The sequence below is a fragment of the Aspergillus caelatus genome, assembly GCF_009193585.1.
Source record: "Aspergillus caelatus strain CBS 763.97 unplaced genomic scaffold BDV27scaffold_61, whole genome shotgun sequence".
NCBI classification, from domain to species: Eukaryota; Fungi; Ascomycota; class Eurotiomycetes; order Eurotiales; family Aspergillaceae; genus Aspergillus; species Aspergillus caelatus.
The window spans coordinates 38,611-64,206 of NW_022475324.1; the positions used below are offsets into that span (position 1 = coordinate 38,611).

The following is a 25,596-nucleotide window of genomic DNA, read 5'->3' on the forward strand; positions in this document are numbered from 1 at the left end:
TGGAATAGGTACCTAGGTTCGACTGAAAGGAAGAGACGGAACTCAGATGCCACTTCAATATACAGCCTTGGACCATTTCACAACTGCTCACGCAGAACTCTACAAACTAGCAATCTTGCCAGAGACAATAGACAAACAAAGGAAATCATATTCAGGCTGCATACATGGATGGGAACATGGATTGAAAGAGAATATCAATGATGCGCCAAAGGGTATGAGACGCATGCAGTCGATCTTTCGTATCTCGTTCCCCAGGTGCGCGAAAGGATCTAAACGTACAGGATATTAATTCGTAGCTTTGAGTTTTTTACCCCCACAATTATTCTGTCCCCGTCGTAGCTACTTATAGGCCAGGCTGTTACACATGAAGGACTCCCATGATACACCCTCACTGTTTCTCGACCAACCCGAGGCTTCGGTGGAAAGGAAAAGAAAACTGTGGTCTCAAATTGTACAAGCTAATCTTGTCTATACACATAGAGTCAGGAAAAAAACAATACACGATTGGCTAATCACCCAGTTGCCTTTTGCTCACCTATGCGTTGAAAGACTTGTTAAAGCTCTGGATGACCTCCTTAAGGGAAGCCTCGGTCTCCTTGCTGACCTGGCCCTCCTTCTCGATGGCCTCCTGGATCTCAGGGTTGTTGCTCTTGAGGTGAGCAAGGAAGTCAGACTCCCACTGGAGGATCTTGGCGACGGGGATGTTGTCGAGGTGACCGTTGACACCAGCGAAGATCAGAGGGACCATGTCGGAAACGGACATGGGGGAGTACTGCTTCTGCTTGAGCAGCTCAGTGAGACGCTCACCACGGTTGAGAGTCTGCTTGGTGGCGGCATCAAGATCGGAACCGAACTGAGCGAAGGCAGCAACCTCACGGTACTGGGCCAAGAACAGCTTCAGAGAACCAGCGACCTGCTTCATGGCCTTGACCTGGGCAGCAGAGCCGACACGGGAGACGGAAAGACCGACGTTAATGGCAGGACGGATACCCTTGTAGAAAAGTTCGGACTCCAAGAAGATCTGGCCGTCGGTAATGGAAATGACGTTGGTAGGGATATAAGCAGAGACATCACCACCCTGGGTCTCAATGACGGGCAGAGCGGTGAGGGAACCACCACCGTGGGTGTCGTTCATCTTGGCGGCACGCTCAAGGAGACGAGAGTGGAGGTAGAAAACGTCACCAGGGTAGGCCTCACGACCGGGGGGACGACGGAGGAGCAGAGACATCTGACGGTAGGCAACGGCCTGCTTGGAAAGGTCATCGTAGATGATGACGGCGTGGCGGCCGTTGTCACGGAACCACTCACCCATGGCACAACCAGTGAAGGGAGCAAGGTACTGCAGAGGAGCAGCCTCGGAAGCAGTAGCAGCAACGACAATGGAGTACTTCATGGCGTCGTTCTCCTCAAGGGTCTTGACGAGCTGAGCAACGGTGGAACGCTTCTGACCGACGGCAACGTAGATACAGTAGAGCTTCTTGCTCTCGTCGGAAGAGCTGTTCCAGCGCTTCTGGTTCAGCATGGCATCAAGGGCGACAGCGGTCTTACCGGTCTGACGGTCACCAATGATCAACTCACGCTGACCACGGCCGATAGGAACCATGGAGTCGACACACTTCATACCCGTCTGGACGGGCTGGTTGACGGAACGACGGGGCAGGATACCAGGGGCCTTGAGCTGAGCACGGCTCTTGGCCTTGGTGTTGAGGGGGCCCTTGCCGTCAATGGGGTTACCAAGAGCGTCAACGACACGGCCGAGAAGCTCAGGACCGACGGGGACATCAACCTGTTGAGTACTGTAAGTATATTTTCCACCCTTGAACCTTTCAACAATAAAAGACTACTCACAATCTCTCCAGTACGCTTGACGGTCTCACCCTCCTTGACGAGACGGTCGGAACCGAAAAGCACAACACCGACCTGGCCGGCTTCCAGGTTCATGCACATACCCTTAACGCCAGAGGCGAACCTGATCATCATTAGTCAATTTTAAGTCCAAACCTGAATATCAAATCTACTTACTCGACCAGCTCCTCAGCCTGGACATTGGTCATGCCGTGAACACGAGCGATACCGTCACTGTTGGATAAATCGAATCAGTTATTTGTATTCTAGATATTCGTGCTGTTGATTATATCGAGGTTTTCGATGATTTTCGATGGGTTTGTTGCTGAATCCAGAATTTTCAATCGAGACTAATTGACCACATACCCGACGGAAAGGACACGCCCAGTCTCGGCAAGACCAGCCTCCTCCTGAACACCGCGGATTCTCTGCTCAAGGATAGAAGAGACCTCGGTGGGAGAAGCCTTGGCCTCAGCGGCGTAGGTACGGACCTGCTTAGCAGCACCAGAGACGGGGCCGGGAGCAGCCGCGCGGACCTAAAGGGAGAAGCAAAATTTGTTAACATCAGAACACGTCGATCACAACGCGTCAAAACAGGATAAAATATATTGCGATCCAAGGCCATGTGCTTGACAGTCACTTTGAGATGACTTTCGAGATGGCATAGGCGAAATTGAAGCGACGTCGTCGATGCAGGTAGGGATAGGACTCACCGCAGCGATCCTGCCAGTAGCAGTGGCAGCCGCAACGATGCGGCTAGACTGCCGCAAAGCGTTTCTGAACATTGTGAATGGGGTTCAGAGGAGTGGGAGAGTGGTTTCTCTGAAAGAGAGATGTAATTGGGGGGAGGTGGAAGAGGAGAGAGGATTGTGGATGGATGGAAGGAGAGCTTTGTCGTCGGGGTTGGGAGGATTCTCAGGACTGCCACTAAACCCAGTTTGCCGAGCCTCAGCAACCTCCGAAGCCGCCCTAGTGCGTTCACGGGACACCCACCCGCCCCAAGAAAACATCGCTACTTTGACGTATTGATCTTACGCCCGTAGAGTAGGAACCATTCGATATAAAATTATTATTATTGTTTTACTTTAATTCTGAGGGTCTATATGATTAGTCTTCCGTTCTCACCTCTTTCCCCCAAGTTGTTGGCGTTGGTGAATGATTTTGGCGGTTTTCCGGGTACCCGACACTTTCCTGCGGGCCACCTGGCCATCTCAATTTTCGCTGGTATTTTTCTCGGATCTGCGGATAACTGAGTCCAGCTTACTCATTCCCGCTCATTTTCGTCACAGCAACCGCCTGCACGACGACCCTGCCAACAACATAGGATCCGCCATTAACTACTATTCTAGGAAATAGTTGGATCTCTCTGATATCTGGAGGATCCAATTTTCACGGACCTTTCATGTCCTTCTTTAAACCAGTAATTTTCCTTTCCTCTCCCTTCCCCAAACAATCTGTACACCGCTTCAAAACATTCACCGGCTCGAGCTTCCCGTACCAATGTCTGCACCACCTGTAACCTGAACCAACATAACCGCTAAATTTGGAAGACGTTTTGCTGCGCTATGCCAAAGTAACAATATTAGACAGCCTGTCCTATGAGGCAATCTCTAGTCAATCTGCAAAAATTCCAGTCCCACCGCAGCGACCGGCTGTAACCAATTTCAGTTAATATCAATGCTTATCTCGAAGACAGCTATTATTACCCAGCTACTTATTAGAACCTCGAGCTTCGTAGTTCTCTCGAAATCCAGCGTGACTAATTTAATTGCCACCCTTGTTCTTCTTCTCCTTGAAGGCAGCAATCTCCTTCTGAACACTCTGGTCGTATCTCGCCTTCAGTTCTGGGCGATAGCCGAAGAAGAAGAGGATTTCCATCCAAACGAAAAGTGGAGCGAGGAGGAGTGCCTGGACCAAGTTGTCCAGTAAAGCTGGTGCCCTACGTTCGAATGCACCGTGACCGACGAACTGGAGCAACCAGGACACAACATGAATCCCACCAAACCAGTAGTTCATATCCGTGCCATGAGTGGTCAGCAGATGGTTTGCGAACGCTGCGCCACCAATAATAATCGGTGCGATCAGGGCCCCAGCAACTGGTTCCAGTAGAATATAGAATGTTGAATATATTAACGCTCCAATAGTACCGAGGTTGGGGGGCAAGTGTTCGACACTAAGGACATCAGGAAGGTTGAAGAGGGCTGGAGAATTTGACGCCTGAACCACCACATATGGTAAGCATTATGATTTGCCGGAAGTAAGGGGAAGGAGGCATACCAGGGCAATTCCAGTAAACAGAAGTATCGGCACACATGTAATATGAATTGCGACGTTTACCTGGGAAACGATGAGCGATCAGGGTCGCATATGGGGTAGAAACAAAGGGCAAAGTACTGGGTTGTTATGGTAGGCACCATACTGAGAACGTAAGCTGTGGTCCAATCATCAAGCATATAATAATGCATCATGTGCAGATAAGAGCACTCACGAAAAGGAGCTGCTTCTCCAGGTTCAGAGCCATATTGGTAAATCAGACCTGATGGTTTGTCGTCTCCAAGAAAGGAAATTGTCGATGCTTGAAGGTAACCATGCAGGAGACCCTTTTTCTGCCAGTTAGACTGGATAAGGATTATGCCTGATCAGGCCAGCCAAGAGGTGGAGAATCAGACATTGTCCAATGCGCTACTCGTAGTAAGTCTCCTAAAAGTATTCCTAGACAGACGTCATGTGCTGGGGAGTCGAATGCCGAGGATACGAGGACCGTTACAATGTATTGTCATGCCATTGTCACTTTATGCAGTAGGGTCTGTGGCAGTTGTGCCCGGTGTATGGTATTAGTGTATTATTGATGTTTGAGGGACCTGGCCAGATCAGGTGACTGCACGCAGCTGATGCTAGAGTCGGCCACGGGCTCAATGTCATGATTGCTTGACTGGAGATTCTTCATAATCAGCGCTCACGCCCGCCTTCCTCTAGGTAGATTTTGTTGTCTTTATTCTTTCAGCCTTCTCCATACTCTAGACTCGCACTCTTTCGTCGACTATCTCGGTCGGGGGCAAGGTTTCCATTGCTATTGTTGTCATGAGCTGCTGATATTCTGTCATTGACCTTTGATCGCAAGCTTTGACAACCTTTTAACTGAATCGCTGTCGCGCTCGCTACGGCTTTCCTTCGCCTGCCTGCTTCAGATTCTTGTGACGATTTTCTTACGAACACCCGATCTACCTTGAGGAGCACCTATCCTACCCCACCCGCCAATTATTGAATCGAACATATTGGGACAAGCTTATTGACCTGGTACTTGTTTTTATTGCCAGCTCTTTCCTTTCTTCGTTTCTCGCGTGGGTTTGAGTTTCTGCGCCATGTTTTTCCTCAAGGAAGAGACCAAGGTCATCACGTTGCACCCGTCCTATTTTGGGCCTAATGTGCGAGAGTACCTCATAAACCGGCTGAACGAGGAGGAGGAAGGACGGTGTACGGGAGATCACTTCGTGATTTGTGTGATGGACATGGTAGATATTGGAGAAGGTCGGGTTCTACCTAGCAGCGGGCAAGCCGAGTACACAATTAAATACCGAGCTATTATCTGGAAGCCGTTCCGTGGAGAGACCGTATGTCGTGGAGAGCGCGAGTACCCAATTCTTGCTCTCAATTCTAACAGTGCACTCGTAGGTCGATGCCATCGTTACGTCTGTTAAGCCCACCGGAATTTTCACATTAGCGGGCCCATTGTCAGTCTTCATTGCGCGCAAAGTGAGTTTATCAATAGGGTCTGGAAACAATATGTATGGGGACTAACTGTTTGGCAAGAACATTCCTTCCGACATCAAGTGGGAACCAAATACAGTGCCTCCTCAATACACAGATCACGCGGACCAGGTCATTGAAAAGGGGACAAGTCTGCGGCTCAAAATCCTTGGTGTCAAACCAGATGTCGCAGCAATCAATGCCATTGGAACCATTAAAGAAGACTACTTAGGGTATGTGGCTTTCAACCCTCATTTTTCCATTCGTTTTCTGTTCAGAGGATCACTAATACGCATTTGTCTATTGTAGACCACTGTAAAGAAAAGGTCGACGAGAAGATACCTTTATCGCATTTAATGATTATACCAATACTTCCGCCAGCAAGCGCTTGAGAAGATTCTGTTGCTTTTTTTACCATCTTACAAGAATATTGCGGGAAAGGGGCAAGTGTCCCGAGGGAGGTACAATCATAGCTTGATTAAAAGACACCCAGTCAGTGTCTCCAGCTTGTTATATGTTCGTTCTCAGATGAGAAGACAATCTCACGGCCCGCAACGATGAAGAGCGCTGCTGGTCAGCAGACACAAAACCAGGCGGTGCAGCCTGGCTGGCGAGCTGAAATAGAGTACGGGGGCGATACGGACCTCCGTAGATATGCTGTCATGGGTGGTGTGTGCCAGTCTCGGACAAAACATGCGAGGCGTCAGTAGCATGTAAGTATATGGAAAAGCAAGAAGACAGATTTATGTGAAGTGTACTTTACTGCCCTCGAGGCATCTCTTAATCACAAGTAAACATCATTACATACGGGACTCGAACAGGGTCGGCCAAGTGTTTGTATTGGCTGTGGTGCGCGCAATGTTGTAGTATAGAGACGAGATGGGCACGGCATCTGTTCGTTCGAGGTCGAAATGGATGCATCCGTGGACTCTCGCTTTAGTTGACCGGATTCGTTACGTTCAGATCGATAGTACCTGGGCAGTGTCAACGATTTAATATTCAAATACAATATAGTAGTAGGGCAAACTTTAGCATGGGCTTATTAGTTTATGGACTTTTATTTGCCATAGACTCTTTTATACCCGAGGAAGAATATATATACACGAGTGGATTGGACCTCGGAGTACCTGCAAATGGTCATTTCACACAATACAAATTTCAACAATGAGTACAGACGTCTTCATCGTAAGCTGTATAGAATGTTCCTCTTTTGAATCTGTAGCCCTTAGGTATATTACCAGTGCGGTTGTGTTTCACCCTGTACCACTGAGGTATACGTTTCGGTACTCCGTATGGGATGTATCATTGAGTTACGTACCAGAGAGACACCGCCGAGGGTTTCCTCTATACCCGATTTGAAGATGGTGAAACACTGGTGCGTCTTCCGTGCGTTTAATTTCCCCGAGTCAAAACAACTTCTTGTTTATTACGATTGTCCTGTCTAAGCTGGACCTCGAGGAAGGGCATCCACTTGCAGGAGGAGTGAATGTCATTGGGGAGGCAGAGAGGCGGTCCTGGAAATCCAAAGCCTCGAATGTTGCATTCAGAAGGGAAAAGAACCCGTGAATGAGAGTGAATACGTACTGTACATCCATTGAGATTGAGAATCTAATAATAACTACTTGGTAAATAATGAAAAAGCCACCTTCAGGCCTCCTGAAATAAAAATCCACTTATTTCCACCACTCCAACCTACATTCCGAAATTAACCAAATTCCCCGGTTATTGCGATTCTTTGTTTCCATTCCTTGTTGTTATTGTTGTGAGCCACAGGCAGCAAGTGTGGTTCGCGATCCCCTTCCTTTGCGACAACCGACAAACCCCCCCCCAGGAACCGCCATTCTTTCTCCAATTGGATCCCTCCCTTGGCTCTCCTCATTCTCTGCTGGTTACCTTATCACTGACGTTCGTTTGATCTTCTGAATCCAAATCATAGCGACCATGTCTCTCCAAGACGTGTACCAGAGATTCCTTTCTGACCCCAGGTCTGCTTCCCTGGCTTCCGATGTTGCGCTGATCTATATCACCACGACTACCAGGGTCGATGGCGCCGAGGCCGTGGTCAAGCACCTCGCCAGACAGGATCATGTCCTCAAAAGAAAGTCCCAGCAGGTGATTGATACAGTCGAGGGCTTGAACTCCCTGTCTCTAGACGTGGACACCACGGTGGAATTTGTCTCTGGTGGCGGACCGTATCTCCCCGCGCTGGACGATAACTTTCTGTCCGACCGCATTGCGACCTTCCCCACGGTATGTCCTCCACTGTTACTCTGTCGCAGTCTGATGATCTGGGGACTTGTCATCTAATTGGTTGATTTTGTTATTGCCAGGTTCACATCGTTCGTTTCAACTCCCAGAACCAGATCCAGCAGGTCAAAGTCTATTGGGATCAAGCGTCGCTTTTGAAGCAGGTCGAGGTGATCGGCTCGCGCAGTCGCGGTTGGCCCATTCGCGATGCGAAAGATCAGGCTAAATTGATCAAGACCGCCGCTTCCTCTGCCCCGGTGAATGATGCCCCAGCGCCCGTGCCCGCAAACAAGCCCGAAGAAAATGGTGACGCACACAACAAAGTCGTCTCTCCTAAGAGACGCATCAAGGACCCCTATGCGGCAGAATCTCTGGAGGAACTTCTCTCTCCCGGCAAGGACCGAGCGGAACCCGTGCGTGCCCCTCGTGCCCCGGCATCCGCTAAGCCTCCCCAGCGCGATCTGACTGAGATCTTTGGAAATCACGATGACGTCGACATTCCTGAGGCATCCCCTTCCAGAGCCACGCCAGTCGCTCCCAAAGTCGGTGCGGGCAAGAACTACCGGGCTTCGCGCATCTTTGACGATGACGAGACAGTCGCTACCCAAGACAAGCCCCAGCAGATCGCTTACAAGGCTCACCCTAAGCGCTTCGATCATTTTGAGCTGGGCGCGGACAACAGTGAGCGTGAGATCAAACCCAAGGTCTCGCGCCCAGTGTCGAGCCAGGGCAAGGGACCTCAGTGGAAATTCGAGGACTTCATGACCCCCGAGAAGCCTAAACGCCAGCTCCGGGGCCAAGAGCTTCGTAGTTTCGGTATCAGCGACGAGGAGCCAGAGACACCCCCAGCCAAACCTCACGTCCAACCCCGCCGCGACGCGGAAACCCACTTCCAGTTGACAGGTGATGTCGGCGATCAGGGTTCAGGCCGGATCATCAGTTCGTTCCAGAACAAGGGTCTCAGCCTTTATAAGAACCATCTGTTCGCCGATGAAGACGAGCCCGCCGAGAGCAAGCCGTCGTCCAAGGATAAGCTGCCCCTGTCCGTAGCCCAGAAAGGCCCATCCCGCAATAAGGACCTCGAGACTCACTGGACCATCACAGATGAATCGCCAGCGAAAAGCAAGGCCGACGAGAACAAGAAGCCCATCGCGGCGGACCGACAGCGGGCCGTCAAAAGTTTGGAGCCGTCATGGGAATCCTATGATCAATCTCCTCAGCCGAGCAAGACCGTTCGTCCTCCTCCACAGCGCCGCCAACTGCGAAGTGTCAACGAGAGAAGCTGGAGCCTTGGCCATAATGAGTGAAGCGATTAACAAGAAACTGGTCTTCAGTACCGTGCAGCCCCCCGAACTCCGAACCCCTTGACGACAGTACCGAATGATCCTATTGAGCAGACCATATTCACCACAGTTCGAGCCGTCATCATGGCGACAGCCTTGCCCAATGCGACTTGTACCCATGGAAGACTTTTCTACTTCTAAATTGTGTATTTTGTTTGAACAATACTTGTATTCATTTCTTGTATCTTTCTTACCAACCTTCTTACCACATTTTCTGTTGTGTCCGGTTTAGCTAGTTTGATATGTTACCCAGTATGACAATCTGGATTGTGTACGAGTCATAAAGATATATTCGATAATGAGACGTTAACGCTATCAATCTGATTACACGCTCATATATTCAACAAAATAATAACATGTCATATGGATGAAAGCCCGAAACAAAGATATCCAGATCATGTGGTTTTAACATCGCTTCCAACATCATTCCAACTGCTCACAATAGTAGATGGTCATTATATTGCAGTTTATCCAACCACACCGAACTATATATAGAACATGGTGTCCTGAACACGAGGATGGATTTGCACATCCGCATTTCCTACCTTAAGGCCCGGCCCACTACCCGTGGCCACGCTTCCAGCGGGAGAAGGTTCAAAAGCACTGCTGAGGTAGCAACGCGCCCGAGTACAGACCAGATCCGCATAGTACGCCGGCGGACAGATGCTGACAGCCTTGGTAGCTCTACCGAAGAGATAGCACATATGATGTGTTAGAGCCTCTAGAATATCCGCGGAGTTCTGGTACGGGGGACTAGGTCGCTGTCGGCAGAAGATCTCATCCCAGACCGTGAAGTAGTGGGCGGGACGAGCGGTGCCCTTTAGCGCCGCGTGAGCCTGGAGATAGAAGTCCCAGTTGCGGGCCTCGGTGATGCCGCGGTCGACGATGGTGCCGTTGCTGGGGTTGCTCGAGCGGTCTGCGTCTCCTTCCTTGGTTGGGTAGAAGCGGGTGTTGTGGCGTTTGCCGACGATGGCAATGGAGATGTGCGGGAGACCTTGCTTTGTTGCGGTGGCTGGGTAGGTCTCTTTGCAGGCATTCTTGAGGAGCGGGAGCTCCTTTTGGACGACTAGTTCGTACTGGCCTTCTGATACGCCGTCTCTGTACACGATGATGTTGTCTGGGTAAGCGTTTTTGTGGGAGCGGGCCCAGCGCTTGAGGTGGGCTTTCAGCATGTCGCTCAGGTCTTGGATCATTTCCTCGCGCGATCTCTGTACTCTGATTTCTGCGGGCCATTGGCTTAGACTTGTGTCGACGGAGGCGACCATGCCTGCGACGCTGGGGGCGTTCGCGGATGATCCGGGGGATGGGTGAGTGACGTCCATGCCGACGAGCATTGTTTTGCCTTGTCCGATGAGGCCTAGTTCTTTTGGATCCAGAATTTGGTTGGCGCCGCCTAGCTTCAGGTTGACCTTTAGTCCGACGTTCGCGAAGTACTGGGGATTTGCCCCTCGGAATTTTTCAGCTAGGACGTTGATGTTCCGCACGCCGTACGTCAAGTCGCATGCTCTCTTGATGCAGTTGTAATAATCCGCATCGCTGAATGGCAGGACCGAGAGGATCAAGGTGGGCTTCTTGTTCATGAGTCGCCCAACTGCTGCCGTGATTTCAGACTCAAAATTGTTTTTGTTAACAGTTATGGTTTCACCTTCCATGGCTCGCTGTGCTGCAACGCCCATCTCGTTCAGATTGGCTGTGAATCCTTTCAGGGCGTTGTCGAGGTCCTCCTGGCGAGTGAAGGGCGGCTTGGGCCCATCGACGTTTACCACGAGCCAAGTCCAGGCTGAGAGGTTGGTCGACGTTGAAAACCTGATAGATCTCATGTTCCAGCTGCCAAACTGCGGCTTCACTGACACGGTTTTTTGCGACTGCCCTGACGCATCCTTGTAGTAGACATTCGGTGCTGGGAGCACCCGACCTGGGACAGTAATGAGGCTACAGTCTGGCTGTATGCCGAAGTTCTCCTACTCAGATCAATTAGTAGCTGTATTGGGCGGTAAGCTAAGTATCACTCGAAGCACTTACAAGAGTAGGACTCTGGGGAGAGAGACCAAGCATCCGAGTACCTGTCGTGACTATAGATGCAGCATTCTCCGGGGGAGGGCGAACGGCAAAGTTCAGCATGTTTCTAGTCTGGTGTGGGGAGAGCTTTGCTTTTGCAGGCTGACCCGGCTCAACCTCACAGACTTCGACAGGCAAGTAGCTTGGATTCTCTGTTGTTCCAACATTGATCACAGGCATGTTAGGATCTGTCATTGTACCGTAATCTGCAGTCTGTTAGCCCTAAGCCCTTAGCACACCAGCAGTGAGCACCTACTCTGGCGAAAGAAGTCGGCCACGCTGATGTACCCGCCGGCCTGTGCAGGGCCTGCCTTCGCAGATTTCTTGCCCTTCTTGCCTTTGGCGCCGCTAGATGCGCTCTGGGAGGGCTGCTGGCCAGGAGCTTCTAGGAAGAACTCTACTTCCTTTGGTCCTGCACCGTGTCTGGCTACCCTCGGGGGGGTTCGTCTGCGACACACCATCATTGGTGGTCGCTAGACCGGCGATTGTTTTTATTCTTGGAACGATCTCTCCTCGTTTGTTCTTTCTCTTAATATGTGTTACTTTGACTTTCAACTTCACCAAAAACCTCCTAAGGCTGTTGATGTCACGGTATCCGCGTTGATACTCTTTTATCACATGGCTCAGCGGTCCTTCCTGGTAACAGGCGATGTACTTTACTTGAACGTTGAGCAAAAGGCGAGCAGTAGCTGCACGAACACTAATAAAAAATCCCCGAAGGGCTTCAAGCCCAGCACCGAGGTCCCATTTCTCGCACAAGTCCCCACGTATGGCATAATGCTTGTTCGCACCAACGGAAGCAATCCAATCCTGTATTTTCGGGTGGTTTCCTAGGATGATATTCATCGCTTGGAGCACTTCCGCCTTAGAGCCAAATTGGTCATCAGGATTGGTCGAGGTTAAGTAAGCTAGAAGCTCAGCAGGGTTGAGTCTTCCTGTGAACTGGCACGTAACTCGGTAGACCTTTGCATTCTCAGGATACTCGTCATCATGCTCGCCGCGATAACGAACATCGTACTGATACGTCTCCTCATTATGGAGGATCTTGTGGTTGGTGATCAAAGTAGATTTGTAATCTGTAACAATATTCTTACCCAACTCGGGGAAATTCTGCTCAATCAGGAGTTTAATGATCTGCTGGGCTTTCTTGCCTGTTGGGGACTTCCTGGTCGCTGAATCGGGCGAGATCTCAACACGGTAGCGGAATAGTTGCGCGCTAGACGACTTCAAGTCAAGATAATTGGCATACAGCGTCACTGGCCGACCCCGAGTACCATAACCGGGTCGCTGAGGGTACTCGGTTGGCGTGGTTTTCTTCACTGCTAGAGCTGTGGCCAAGGTATCCTCAGTCTTCGTAACCTGAGGACTTGGAGGAGGCACCTGTCCTCCGGGACTCCTATAAAAAAGAGCTACTGTTAGTATGCATTTCTGCTGAAACGATGAGGATGAATACTTGAACAAGTACTTACGTGTATACCCTGGGGCCTTGGCCACGACCCCCTCTAAACGAACCTCGTCCTCTATCTCCTCCCCCCCGTCCCCGATCTGCTCCACGTCCTCGATCTCCACCACGTCCCCGATCTGCTCCACGACCACGACCTCTAAAATCCCCCCCAGGCGGACCCTGACGGATGGGTAGCTCTGTGGTGGATCCGCGACCACCACGGCTGGCACCTCTGTCACCTTGTCCTCTACTACCACGATCGCCTCCTCTGCCCCGCCCCCGTTGGGTATTCCCTCTTTGGGAGGACATTATCTCTTGACGTCGACGAGGGAGGTGCTCAGAAACGGACGGGTCTCATCCACGTTAAAATGAAAATAAGGTACGTAGCTGTTAGCGGGTCGGTTAGAGCAAGTGATATTGGGGATTAAAGTTGGTGGATGAGCGCCCTTGGGGGGGTTTTAGTACGTCTAATGCCCCCACATCGAGCTGCAGCGGCGGTAGTAGCTTTGTCCATAATGTGACAACATGTTGTCCATTCACTGAGAAGGCTGTTACCGCTTTGCATGGATGGTACTACTATGTACTAGTGTCATGGCTGCCCATTCGTGGGTGCAGGCCAAGTTCCAATGATAATGAAGTAATCTCCAGGAAAGAGGGGCAATATTGTTTGGGAATGATTGTTGAGTGGTCATTTTGGAACGTTGTTTGCTCCATTCAGAAGCGCCGAAAAGGAGCTGTATATCCATTACATCACCAGAAAGGGTCGGGTATTTTCCAGCAGTATTCCGTACCTCTCAGGGCAAATGACGCTTTGTTTGCTCCTCTATAAAGGTCGTTTGTGTTTGAGCTATAATTATGTCTCATTGTACTGTAGTAAATTGGGGGGTTATCGCCGCTGTTTAATATTACAGAACAAAGGTAATTTTGAACTATAATGATTGCTCATCGCCTCTGTGAGTTATTTCGGTATGAAGTACAAAGTACGGAGTAGTATGGACATACATACAGTTACCTGTTGAACCAGTGGCTCCACTTAACAGCTGTACCCAACTGAGCGACCCATCCATTGGAAAAGTATAGAGTCGTGAATTTCTAAAGGAACTAGGCTTACACTAACCTCCATGATGACTCAAACTCATCCGTCTCAGCCACATTCAAACATTCACTGGCAAATAAGATCGTTCTTTGCCCGCCCAAGATCAGCCAACTTCGTAAGTCTAGATTCCGGCGAACATGGTTATGAATTGACAGGCAATGCTTCGTATCAGACCTGCCCAATATTTTACCTCGACTTGTACAGGGCAGTACAATGTCCTACCAGAATCTCAAGAAATGTTCTTGGATAGGCAGAATATACAAATAGGGATTATAAGATAAATTCAAATCAAAGAATGATACTGGAGACGGACGGCCTGTCTTTGTTTTCCCCTTTCGGCCAGTGTCTGCCCCACTGGTATTACATAAGGGTATCATCCAATCATAGCTCACCAATCCGGAAGAGTGTGCAGACCCAACGCGTGACAGGGTGATAACGGAGATAACTCTTGCCTACCATACATATAGTTTCATATGATTCTCTCACTAAGCAAAAGCTTAAGGTATCGACGGGAAGGGAGTTCTTGTGTTAGTATATCTCCCACTTTTCTCTTAAATTTTCGAACGCCTCTGCTAGACACCCAGGGTACCTTGTGCAGACTCCCTCTTGCGACTTTTGCACTCAATCCGAAGGATCCTGATAAGTATCTCCTGCCCGCCCGACGTCTTTGGTCCAACAAGCTTCGCGGCAGGTTGACTAGTCGCCTATAAATTGGCCCCTCTTTCTCGACCATTCTCACCCATTCCTTCTCGGGTTGCGCTCGCGATTTGTGCGAATCCCATATTGCGGCACAGAAACCACCATCTATACCAATATTCAAAAACCGAAAAAACTTGCGCACTTTACGTCAGTGGGCTCTTTGCTGGGTAGAACCGCGACGAGTTCCGTCCAGAATCGCCTCCTGCTTAAATCGCTTTGCGATCTGGGTTGCTAAGGATTCGACCACTGAAACGTGACCGAAGGCATCAGCAAAGCGTCGTGCACCTCAGTTCCCTCCCACAACCGTCCGGTTCAATTGCGCGGGAATTCTAGTGATACCTAATTGACCGTTGGACGTTCGTCCCTCATCTCTGGAGCTACATCATACTCAAGAGGGATATTGGGGGTGAGCTCTCAAGTGGAGGATTCTACTAGTGCGATTGCCATTGACTGACCCAGTGACACTTTGCGCTGGAGGGAGTCCTCAACAACAGGAATTCCAAGTGTCGTTCGCAGCTCTCTCTATCACATTGTGGGCTCTTGCGCCAGCACCGCTTAGGGACGGTGCGTAATCGAAACGACCAACTTCGATCTACGTTTATCATCGTGTCTGGTTTATTGAGAAAGCGCTCATCAACATGTCTCCAACCCCTCCATCCACGACCTCGTCAAACGCTAGCGCATTTTCGCCCGAAGGACAGTACCGGGTTATCCGAAAGAGAAATCGGGTACCACTTTCCTGTGGCCCCTGCCGACATAGGAAGTAAGATTCCTTCCTGCTCTTTAATGTCTTTTCGAGTAACTTCTGACAGTTCGTGACTAAGACTCAAATGTAACCGTGCTCACCCATGTGAGAACTGCGTGAAACGAGGAGATGCTGCCTCGTGTACCTACGCCCAAGCAAGCGCACGTAAGAAGAACGCCCCGCAACGAGTATCGCCCAGCTCCCCAGATGATATGCAGAATAGGATAGACCGACTGGAAAGCTTGGTTTTGTCGTTGATGACAAATGGTTCACAGGCCGCGGGCCCGGCTGCGGCTATGGCAGCACTCTCTGGAAACAGCAGCAGTATTGGTTCTGCCCAACATACAACTGATGTGGATCTGGATGAAGACACGGGTGGCCCTGAGGAGAGCGATACAGAACAAGTAACAAAATCTTTTGGGGTAATGAAGGTCGACAATAATAAGTCATATTATTTCAGTGAAGCGCATTGGGCGTCTGTCCTCAATGATGTAAGTTACTCTCATCTGGTTCAACTTAGATCCTCCGTGTTAATATCGATGATAGATTGCCGAAGTGCGTAATTACTTTACTACGCACAAGAAACAGTACGAGGAGCATGCGGAGAAGTTGAAAGCAACAAAGCTTCCGACGGACGTGCCGGGGTCCACATTGCTCTTCGGTGCTATGAAAACAACTAGTCGTGCGGAGATCATGTCTTCGCTTCCCTCCAAATATACAACAGATATCTTAGTCGCCCGGTATTTTAACAGCTATGACCCCTCAACCAGTAAGTTCACTACCCATGTGCTCTCCATCTCCATGGGGTGATTCTCACGCAGATCTCTAGATATACTACATGGACCTACATTTCAAGCGCAAGTAAGCAATGCCTCTCCTTTAATATGTGTCCATGTTTGGTGCTAACTGCTCATTAGTATAACAAACACTGGGAAGACCCGTCACAAACTTGTATAGTCTGGATTGGTATGCTGTGTGCGATTATGCGACTTGCCATGCTGTCGTATCATCGAGAGGGAGACGAACCGCCGGAGTTTCGAGGAAAGACTCTAGACATGGCAGGCACCTTCCGGAATCTGATGGCGCAGTGTCTGACGCTGGCTGATTATACTAAACCTTATCCGTCTTTGATTGAATCCTTGATATTCCATCTGCATGGAGATTGGATTCAAACAAAAGATGCAGATGTGTCCGTTTGGGTGCTTGTGGGCGTGATTGCTAGGTTGGCTATGAGAATGGGTTACCATCGTGACTCAAAGATGTTTCCCAACATCACGCCTTTCCAAGGTGAAATGCGCCGCCGAGTATGGGCAATCGTGCGGCAGTACGATCTAATATTCTCCTTCCAAGTGGGCCTACCAAGTATGATTCGCTCCACAGATAGTGATACAGAATTTCCACGGAATTTATATGACGATGACTTTGATGAGAACTGCAAGGAGCTCCCTCCTTCACGGCCGCCAAACGAACCCACACCAGTCTCATGCTTGATAGCCAAAGGTCGCTTAACATATGCCTTTGGCCGTGTTATCGAACATACATCTTCTATACAAAGTCCATCTTACGATCAGGTTATGGAGATTGACTCTGAACTTCGCCGAGCGAGAGACTTGGTCCCTGAACATCTTGTTGTTCGCTCTGTAGAAGAGTCCCAGTTGGAGCCCCCGAAAATAGTTATGGCACGATGTGCTGTAGGTTATCCTCAGGCAAAGTATATGTATTTTGAGTTACTGACCGTTTCCAGATAATGAGTGTGTATCACAAAGCTCAGTGTGTTCTCCATCGACGGTATCTCATTCGGGCGCGCGAAAATCCTCGATTTACTTACTCCCGGAGAACATGTATCGATTCTGCCATGGAATTGCTTCGGTTCCAATCGATGCTGCACTCTGAAACCATGACGCGCATCCGGAACAAACATGACAGGCTTACTGCACTCGTCTCTACAGATTTTCTACTTGCTGCAACCATCGTTTCTCTCGACCTCTACCACGGACATCAATTCCAATCAGGAGGCCGCGCGTCCGGCGATACCTACGCCTGGGGAAGAGAGCGACGCGAGGAAATGATAGCGGCAATCCAGCGCTCTAAAGAGATCTGGGATGAACTTCGTGACGATGCCCTGGAGGCGTGGAAAGCGTCAGGAGCTCTCGGAGTGATGCTTGCCAGGCTGAACTTAGGCTACTCTGATACCAATGCCGCCGCGCCTACCTTTGAACCTCAGGATGAGAAGCAAAGTGCCGCCATGACCTTGGGCCTTCTCAGTAGTGGAATGAGTCCCATGAACCCGGCTCCTCCCGCCTTCGGTGATGGCACCATTAAAATGGCCGAGACGCCACTGGCACCACAGGGAGGATTTGGAGCGGCAGCAGACATACCTGGAGCCCCCTCGCCTCTAAGTGCTATGTTTGGACAAATGCCAGATATGCAGCTCCCTCTAGATTGGGTATGGTTGCCTTGTTAATGCAAAATTTCGAAGCTCGACTGACCAATTTTATTAGGACACCTGGGATAACTATATTCAGAATGCAGCGCTTGACGTCTCGAACCAGTGGTGGCCAACGATGGATCCGCAGCAACAGCAGCAACCACAACCACAATCCCAGAATGCGTTAGGATCAGCTGGTTTAGCATCGGTGCAGAATAGTGCTGCAGACAAGATGCGCTCGTTGCCTTCTTTTTCCAACGTCTTTTACCCTGATGCCAATGCTTACGATAACAACAATTCACCGCCGAACAACTCAGGCACACGTTAAGCCAGTCTATGAGATACTATTTTGGAGTTTACCTTTCTTCTTTGTGAGGCCAGGGAAAATTATGTTAATGTGGTCATGAAGTCTTGGTCAGTCCTGGAGTGTAAAACATAACGCTAGCGGGTTCTATTGGTTGCCATTCTTGTTCGCAATGTTCTATGTCTCTATATCAAAAATGTTTCTGGAATAGACAATGAGGGGTCACCGGCGCCAATGTATATATTCGTTATGGAATTTGTAGCTACTATCACGCTCTGCTCCACTCCAAAGTTAGGGATCTAGGACTTCACGAAAGTGTGAGCCCTATAGGAGAGGGGCGCTTTTCCCATTTCACAATTGCAAATGATCTCCCAGGAGTTGCTAGAAACTCTTTAATATACTTCTAATACTCCGTACTGTGCAATCGATACTGCCAATCACGTGATATTATCGGTCTCGATAAGCCGGAGGTTTTTGCGCGGAAAACCTTCAAATGGGCATATGCGCAATCCCCATTTCAGATTTGTTTTTGTAGCTTACTGATTGTCTGTCATTTAAAGATGTGAGTCACAAAATGGCAAGACGAAACACGAGCCATTTGATGAGCTAACTCATATATTTCTTAGGCATTGTTTCCGGCGCGCTGCTTCTCGGCTCCTCTCTTCGACACCACGGTCCACATGGGCTACTTCATCTAGCCCGTCTCGAATCACTATCCCTCGTCAGACATCACGATTTCTGCTGCAGAGCAGATGGAATAGCCAACATGTACCAAGTCAACCCAATCTTACGAACAAAGATGCAGCAGCCACAAACGATAACGAAGAACAATTAATACAAGCCGCTGTCGGGTATATGGAAGGTACCTCTACTCCTGCGAACGAGACGGCAGACCATATTTCAAAAGAGAGCGAAGCACAGCCACAATCTACTGAAGAAGAATCTAAACGCACGAAACGCCTCCGGCTTTTGAACAAGGAAGCCGATCCCAAGGAGACTGTGTTTGTCGGCAATCTTTTCTACGATGTGACGGCGGATGATTTGCGAAAACAGATGGAGAAGTACGGAATTGTGGAGAGCGTATATATCACTTTTGATAATAGGGGAATTAGTAAAGGGTAAGTGCGGGTTCCCATCGGGACATGTGAAAGAATTACGGCTTTTTCTAACACTGGGCGTTAGATTTGGTTATGTGCAGTTCGACTCCATAGATTCGGCGAGACGTGCAATTGACGCGATGCACATGCGTGTATACGAGGGTCGCCGAGTCATCGTGGCATTTGCGCAGAACAATATCGATCAGCATCGGAACCTGAGACCTATTTCTAGAACGATATATATCGGCAATCTGCCATTTGAGATGACTGATCGGGATATCAATGAACTCTTCAGGGATATCGTCAATGTGATTGACGTTCGGGTATCTGTGGACCGTCGAACTGGCATGTTCAGAGGCTTTGCTCACGCTGAGTTCATCAACGTCGAGAGTGCACGGGCAGCATTCGAGATTCTTAGCAGGAAGGCACCATATGGCAGGAAATTACGACTTGATTACAGCCAAACGAATAGAAGAGCGGATCGTTTGGAGAACAACCCCGAGTGATTTGACAAGATCCGGTGTTTGAAAGTATCGTTTTATCGTGGGGAGGGATTTCACAGATAGTGACAGGCTGTGGTTGATTTATGTATCATATACGCAGCGGAGACTGTGCTGTACTTTGTACAATATTTACATAGACTTATACCAAATCTTTTGCATTTCAGCGTGAGACATAGGAGCAGTCCAGAATTCGCATTTATTATTAATCTTCATGAACCTCCGCGGCCACACGTGACTACCGGGGTGCCTCGGCATTCGCCAGTCTTTCCGATCGGTTTTAGGACGGCTCCGAAACCCCACGCTTGGGACTATCAGAGTGTTTGAATCGTGGAGATAACACCTCCTCATTTTCCGTTCAACGTCCCCGGACATCATTCAATGACAGACGATTTATCCGACAGCTAGCCACTATTTATGCCATATTGAAAGACGGTTATAACATATTATTTTGAAGATGTCATTCCTCGGTGGCGCTGAGTGTTCTACGGCGGGAAACCCGTTGACACAGTTTACAAAGCACGTACAAGATGACAAGTCCCTCCAGCGGGATCGGCTCGTTGGGAGGGGCCCAGGGGGCATGCAAGAAGGCATGCGGTCAAGGGGAATGATGGGTGGACAAGATCAGGTATGAACGAGCCGAACGCCACACCGTCTCATTAGTTCTTCCCCGGTTCTAACGGTAGCTCGACAATGCACGCAGATGATGGACGAGTTCGCTCAACAACCTGGCCAAATCCCCGGGGCTGCACCACAACCGTTTGCGATGGAACACCTGAGACGCGAGTTGGACCAATTCCAGACCACGCCACCTCGGACTGGCTCTCCGGGTTGGGCGGCCGAGTTTGACCCCGGTGAGCAGGCTCGCATGGAGGCTGCCTTTGCCGGGCCTCAGGGACCCATGATGAATAATGGCTCGGGATTCACACCGGCGGAGTTTGCCCGGTTCCAACAACAGAGTAGGGCTGGCGTGCCTCAGACTGCCAACCCGGTTACTTCTGGTCCGTCGCCGATGATGTCGGGTTTCCAGCGTCCTATGGGTATGGGCTACATGGGCATGGGTGGCATGGGTGGCATGGGTATGATGCATTCTGCTTATAACCCTATGGCGATGCAGCAGCAACCGATGGATGCTACTACGCAAGATAAGGGCAAGGGACGAATGGTTGAATTAGACGACGAGAACTGGGAGGCACAGTTTGCCGAGATGGAAACCGCGGATACTCAGAAGCTGGACGATGAGGCTAATGATGCTATCGAGGCGGAACTGAACGATCTTGACAGGTCAGTCTTCACCTCCAGCACTAGTAAAGAAGCAGATTACGATGCTTTTGAAAACGTATGGCAAAAAGTTCAAGCTGAGACGGCAGCAAGCAGGAAACTGGCAGAAGAAGATACCGAATTTAATGTTACTGACAGCTTACACATGGGAGATATGGGAGAGTGGGATCACTTTGACTCTCTCAACACTCGTTTCCGGGACCCTCAGCTGGGTGACTATATGTTTGAAGAAGAGAACATGTTCAAGAATGTCAACAATCCATTTGAAGAAGGTGTGAAGATCATGCGCGAGGGTGGTAACCTCTCTTTGGCTGCATTGGCTTTCGAAGCCGCGGTACAGAAGGATCCTCAACATGTACAAGCCTGGACCATGCTGGGATCTGCTCAAGCTCAGAACGAAAAGGAACTCCCTGCCATCCGTTCTCTGGAACAGGCTCTGAAGGTGGACCCGAACAGCCTGGATGCGCTTATGGGGCTCGCCGTTTCTTACACAAATGAAGGCTATGACTCCACGGCCTACCGCACACTGGAACGTTGGCTCTCTGTGAAGTATCCGCAGATCATTAACCCCAAGGATCTTTCGTCCGATGCAGACCTAGGATTCACAGATCGTCAGATCCTTCACGATAGAGTCACAGAATTCTTCATCCAGGCAGCTCAGTTGTCGCCTTCGGGAGAACAAATGGACCCAGACGTGCAGGTCGGCCTAGGTGTTCTTTTCTACTGCGCGGAGGAGTACGACAAGGCCGTTGATTGTTTCTCTGCCGCCTTGGCCTCCACTGAGTCGGGAACTGTGAACCAGCGGGAGCAGCTTCATCTGCTATGGAACCGTCTCGGAGCCACTCTTGCCAACTCGGGTCGTTCTGAGGAGGCCATCGAAGCCTATGAGCAAGCCCTGAACATTAATGCCAACTTTGTCCGCGCGAGATATAATCTGGGCGTGTCATGCATCAATATCGGTTGTTACCCAGAAGCTGCTCAGCATCTGTTGGGCGCACTTTCCATGCACCGTGTTGTCGAGCAGGAAGGCCGTGAGCGCGCCCGTGAGATTATCGGCGGAGACGGTGGTGTCGACGATGAACAGCTTGAAAGGATGATCCACATCAGCCAGAACCAGAGCACTAACTTGTATGACACCCTGCGACGTGTGTTCAGCCAGATGGGACGTCGGGATCTGGCCGACATGGTCGTGGCTGGCATGGATGTGAATGTCTTCCGGAAGGAATTTGAATTTTAAATGATGCCATTTAGTTTCCTTTGAGTTGCGTGTTCCTTTCTTTCTAGGCTGCACCTAGAATGCGGTGTCTATACGGTTTATGCCACTGTTGATATGTTGGATACCATGGTTCTCCATATATGGGTCAAAATGCAGCGCTTTCGGGTTTTAGATGAATGTAGACTATGGACCTGTGAATTACTTTATCGAGTTAAATTTTTTTTTTTGCCAGTTTGAGTTTAATACCCTCAGTACGTCGTTCTGTACGGTGTGACCTACCCTCTGTTACTCCTACATAGAAAGCTTGCCCGGCCCTTTCGATCTCTTTGTTTCTTGATATTGGTGGGCAACTCCAGAGACGTCTCAGTAAATCTCTTGGTATCAGGTAAGGGGAGCTTTGGGAATATGGTCTGAGTGTGGCCGTAGCTTGCTGGAATGAGATCTCAGCCTTGCAGGTAGCTCGCTGTAGTAGATAGCATCGCCTGTCTCGATAACAGCAAACATTGTGCATTGCAATTCGTGGGTCTTTTGAATCGAATTCCTCAATTATTATATAGGCAAAGGCAGTCAGTCCATCCTTTAATCTGTGGTGACATGATAAAAAATATGCACTGTCTTGTGTGTTGAGAAACTGGAAAGTCTATATTTTGTAGGACGACAGCTTGACGATAACATGGCTGAAATAAATTGTTGGAGAAGAACAACCAAGGACTATAAGGAACTTCGATGGGTTAGTTGCATCAGTAACAGTACCGAGATACGGCTATTCAAAGACAAACTTGCCTTCTTTTGGTATAGTTAGTGGGAGGTAAGGTTAAATTCTGGAACACCCCAATAGGGTATAGAATATAACCTGGGAATCATCTTTCCATCTTCTAACAGGAGCGTATATGCAAAAATGAATTTCGATCTTTGTGGCCGCAAGTGGCACTTGCCCTCGTTAGAACTCCTATATCATCTTCTACTAGAGTGGAGCCAGCACGCTCCTGTCAAATAAAAAGAAAACGAAAGAAAACCACACACATGATATAGTTGGACGTTTGATAATTTCTTATACTCTTTCTGCTGTCCTACACATTGCCCCTTCTTCTATTTAGGTGGTCAGTCTATGTTGGTTGGGGTGGGGGGCTGATCTGTGCACATTCATCGATTCAGGTCTATAACAGGACCAACTTTCTAACGCTCCTGTTGTCAGCTACATGCGGGGCCAGGACTCAGGGTCAGGATGAATACCATGAAGAAAGCTACAAAAACAAGATATTTGCGAAGGAACTATTATCAACAGAAAGGAGGGTGCGCAAGTGAAGCGACGGCTCGCTATCCAAAAGTTATGGGGGAAAGGTGACCGTTTCTGGTGTCAATTTCACAGGTCCTCAGATTCTGTTTGTAAAACCATGGGGACGACCTTGTGGAGCTTCTCAATATGGAGTGAACTGCGAAAGGGAATAAATAGATTATGTAGTACGGAGTAGGGCTGATGATATCTGCCGAGAGTTATGCGCCTGAGGCAACCATGAAATGAGCCTCGGAAGCTTGTCTTTTGGAGCTCCTCCGCATTCTCGCCGCTCTCCGCTTCCCGGCTGCCGGGGACTGTGAGCAGCCCAACTAGCTTTCATCCATGTCGACGAACTTCAGTCTATGATATCTTTTCAAATTAGTTGTATTGAGAAACAGCAACTATGGCCGTGGCAACAGGTGCTCAGCTGATCGCTCGGACGCTGCGTGATGTGGGCGTTGATGTTATCTTCGGCATTGTAGGAATTCCGGTGGTGGAGATCGCCGAGGAAGCTATCAACCTGGGCATTCGCTTTGTAGCCTTCCGCAACGAACAGGCATGCAGCTATGCGGCCAGCGTCTATGGGTATATGACGGGACGACCAGGTGTCTGTCTCGTCGTAGGAGGGCCTGGTGTTCTCCATGCATTGGCGGGGGCAAGTTCATCTCCGCAACTGAAACAACTGTCCGGCTCGTACTGACCGTCGATACTTCGATAGATTGGCAATGCCTCCGCGAATAACTTCCCACTTCTTGTTCTCGCCGGATCGGCTGAAACAACAGCTGTGACTAAGGGAGCCTTCCAAGAGATGGATGCGATCTCATTCCTGACACCTCATACCAAGTTCGCGGTGCGAACGTCATCTATTGATTTCATCCCTGGTGCTGTGAAGAACGCCTATAGGACTTGTTGGTATGGTCGCCCCGGACCAACCTTTGTCGACTTACCTGCCGATATCATTCAAGGCAAGGCAACTCCAGGGTTTCGTCTACCCGAGCCAGAAACCTTGCTAGTCCCGTCCCCGCCGAAGGCGAGCGGCGATCCAGCATTGATCCGCAAGGCTATCCAATTACTGAAGACGGCACGCTCGCCGCTCCTAATCATCGGCAAAGGCGCCGCATATGCGAGAGCAGAGTCCGGAATCGGCCGCTTAGTCGAGCAGACACAGATCCCTTTTTTGCCCACGCCAATGGGCAAGGGTGTCATCCCGGATTCCCATCCACTGAATGCGTCCAGTGCACGCAGCACTGCCTTGAAACAGGCAGATGTTGTTCTGGTCCTCGGCGCACGTTTGAACTGGATCCTACATTTCGGTGAAGCACCTAAATGGTCACCCAAAGCAAAGATCATTCAAGTGGACATCTGTGCAGAGGAGATTGGACGCAACGCCGGTACAGCAGAGCTAGGTATCGTCGGAGACATCGAGCTGGTCGTAGACCAGTTAGTATCCTCTTTGTCAAATTGGCGGTATGCTCCTTCTCCCGCCGAGGGCCGGTTCCCGTCGCTCCTGGCCGAGTCAGCAAAGAAGAATGAAGCCAAAGCCCAGAAAGCGGCACTTCGACCTACGCCCCAGAATACCCCCTTGACGTACCAACGCGCCTATCATATTATCAAATCTACACTGAACTCCATGACCCCCTTCGAAGAAGGGAACATCGTATACGTCTCGGAAGGTGCCAACACTATGGACATATCTCGTTCGATGTTCCCTCTCAACCATCCCCGTCAACGTCTTGATGCCGGTACATATGCCACTATGGGCGTGGGCATGGGATACATCGTCGCTGCCCACGAGGCATACAACGCGTCCCCAGGCAGCAACAAGCCCAAGAAGATTGTAGCTCTGGAAGGCGATAGTGCATTCGGCTTCAGCGCCATGGAAATTGAGACTCTGGCGCGTTACAAAATCCCAGCGTTGATATACGTAGTCAACAACTCTGGAATCTACCACGGAGACACCACGACAGAGGATGCCTGGAAGACCCTGCAGGATCAGACCGCAGCCAACGACACGAAATCAGACGATGGAAAGAAAGGACTACGCTCCACCAGTCTGTTGTACGAAACGCGGTACGAAATGCTGGCCACCATGTGCGGTGGAAAGGGGTACTTCGTTCGTACCGAGGAAGAACTTGAAGCTGCTACGCGGGAGGGATTCTCAAATGATACGGTCACGGTGGTGAATCTCATCGTTGAGCCTGGGATCGGAAAGAAGATTGGATTCGCATGGCAGGGAAATAGTGCCCAAGATGGCCAAGCTAAACTGTGAT

At 49.8% G+C, this 25,596-nt stretch overlaps 8 protein-coding genes across 8 annotated transcripts; 5 read left to right on the top strand and 3 right to left on the bottom strand.

Moving 5' to 3' along the window:
- Positions 1 to 47: 47 nt before the first annotated feature.
- BDV27DRAFT_126093 (F1F0 ATP synthase subunit alpha) lies at positions 48 to 2,786 on the bottom strand. The gene is made up of 6 exons (XM_032066475.1): positions 2,559 to 2,786; positions 2,212 to 2,381; positions 2,023 to 2,079; positions 1,849 to 1,969; positions 536 to 1,786; positions 48 to 468 (listed from the first exon to the last, which is right to left on the bottom strand). Exons 1-5 carry the CDS (start codon positions 2,628 to 2,630, stop codon positions 536 to 538), a joined length of 1,671 nt encoding a protein of 556 aa, XP_031928915.1. The 5' UTR covers positions 2,631 to 2,786; the 3' UTR covers positions 48 to 468.
- A 150-nt stretch (positions 2,787 to 2,936) lies between these two features.
- On the bottom strand, positions 2,937 to 4,490 carry BDV27DRAFT_126098 (2-hydroxy-palmitic acid dioxygenase MPO1). Its single transcript, XM_032066476.1, has 4 exons — positions 4,334 to 4,490; positions 4,240 to 4,263; positions 4,123 to 4,182; positions 2,937 to 4,062 (listed from the first exon to the last, which is right to left on the bottom strand). Exons 1-4 carry the CDS (start codon positions 4,364 to 4,366, stop codon positions 3,610 to 3,612), a joined length of 570 nt encoding a protein of 189 aa, XP_031928916.1. The 5' UTR covers positions 4,367 to 4,490; the 3' UTR covers positions 2,937 to 3,609.
- Positions 4,491 to 4,718: 228 nt separating this feature from the next.
- On the top strand, positions 4,719 to 6,398 carry BDV27DRAFT_126101 (DNA-directed RNA polymerase II subunit RPB7). The gene is made up of 4 exons (XM_032066477.1): positions 4,719 to 5,456; positions 5,518 to 5,598; positions 5,656 to 5,825; positions 5,902 to 6,398. The coding sequence occupies exons 1-4, from the start codon at positions 5,208 to 5,210 to the stop codon at positions 5,909 to 5,911; spliced, it is 510 nt and encodes a 169-aa protein (XP_031928917.1). The 5' UTR covers positions 4,719 to 5,207; the 3' UTR covers positions 5,912 to 6,398.
- An 871-nt stretch (positions 6,399 to 7,269) lies between these two features.
- On the top strand, positions 7,270 to 9,450 carry BDV27DRAFT_126102 (uncharacterized protein). The gene is made up of 2 exons (XM_032066478.1): positions 7,270 to 7,842; positions 7,923 to 9,450. The coding sequence occupies exons 1-2, from the start codon at positions 7,534 to 7,536 to the stop codon at positions 9,144 to 9,146; spliced, it is 1,533 nt and encodes a 510-aa protein (XP_031928918.1). The 5' UTR covers positions 7,270 to 7,533; the 3' UTR covers positions 9,147 to 9,450.
- A 217-nt stretch (positions 9,451 to 9,667) lies between these two features.
- Positions 9,668 to 12,993, bottom strand: BDV27DRAFT_144102 (putative RNA interference and gene silencing protein (Qde2); the record flags this gene model as incomplete). Its single annotated transcript, XM_032070210.1, has 5 exons — positions 9,668 to 11,143; positions 11,205 to 11,446; positions 11,497 to 11,667; positions 11,699 to 12,496; positions 12,753 to 12,993. The coding sequence occupies 5 exons, from the start codon at positions 12,991 to 12,993 to the stop codon at positions 9,668 to 9,670; spliced, it is 2,928 nt and encodes a 975-aa protein (XP_031928919.1).
- A 1,822-nt stretch (positions 12,994 to 14,815) lies between these two features.
- On the top strand, positions 14,816 to 18,118 carry BDV27DRAFT_98840 (Zn(II)2Cys6 transcription factor). Its single transcript, XM_032078143.1, has 7 exons — positions 14,816 to 15,242; positions 15,304 to 15,715; positions 15,771 to 15,993; positions 16,054 to 16,085; positions 16,142 to 16,915; positions 16,969 to 17,670; positions 17,726 to 18,118. Exons 1-7 carry the CDS (start codon positions 15,118 to 15,120, stop codon positions 17,978 to 17,980), a joined length of 2,523 nt encoding a protein of 840 aa, XP_031928920.1. The 5' UTR covers positions 14,816 to 15,117; the 3' UTR covers positions 17,981 to 18,118.
- Positions 18,119 to 18,472: 354 nt separating this feature from the next.
- Positions 18,473 to 19,700, top strand: BDV27DRAFT_126109 (nucleic acid-binding protein). Its single transcript, XM_032066479.1, has 3 exons — positions 18,473 to 18,518; positions 18,583 to 19,074; positions 19,139 to 19,700. Coding segments are annotated over exons 1-3 (915 nt in total). The 5' UTR covers positions 18,473 to 18,516; the 3' UTR covers positions 19,560 to 19,700.
- A 310-nt stretch (positions 19,701 to 20,010) lies between these two features.
- On the top strand, positions 20,011 to 25,595 carry BDV27DRAFT_144104 (uncharacterized protein; the record flags this gene model as incomplete). Its single annotated transcript, XM_032070211.1, has 4 exons — positions 20,011 to 20,181; positions 20,257 to 21,979; positions 23,725 to 23,981; positions 24,045 to 25,595. The coding sequence occupies 4 exons, from the start codon at positions 20,011 to 20,013 to the stop codon at positions 25,593 to 25,595; spliced, it is 3,702 nt and encodes a 1,233-aa protein (XP_031928922.1).
- Between the last annotated feature and the right edge of the window lies 1 nt (position 25,596).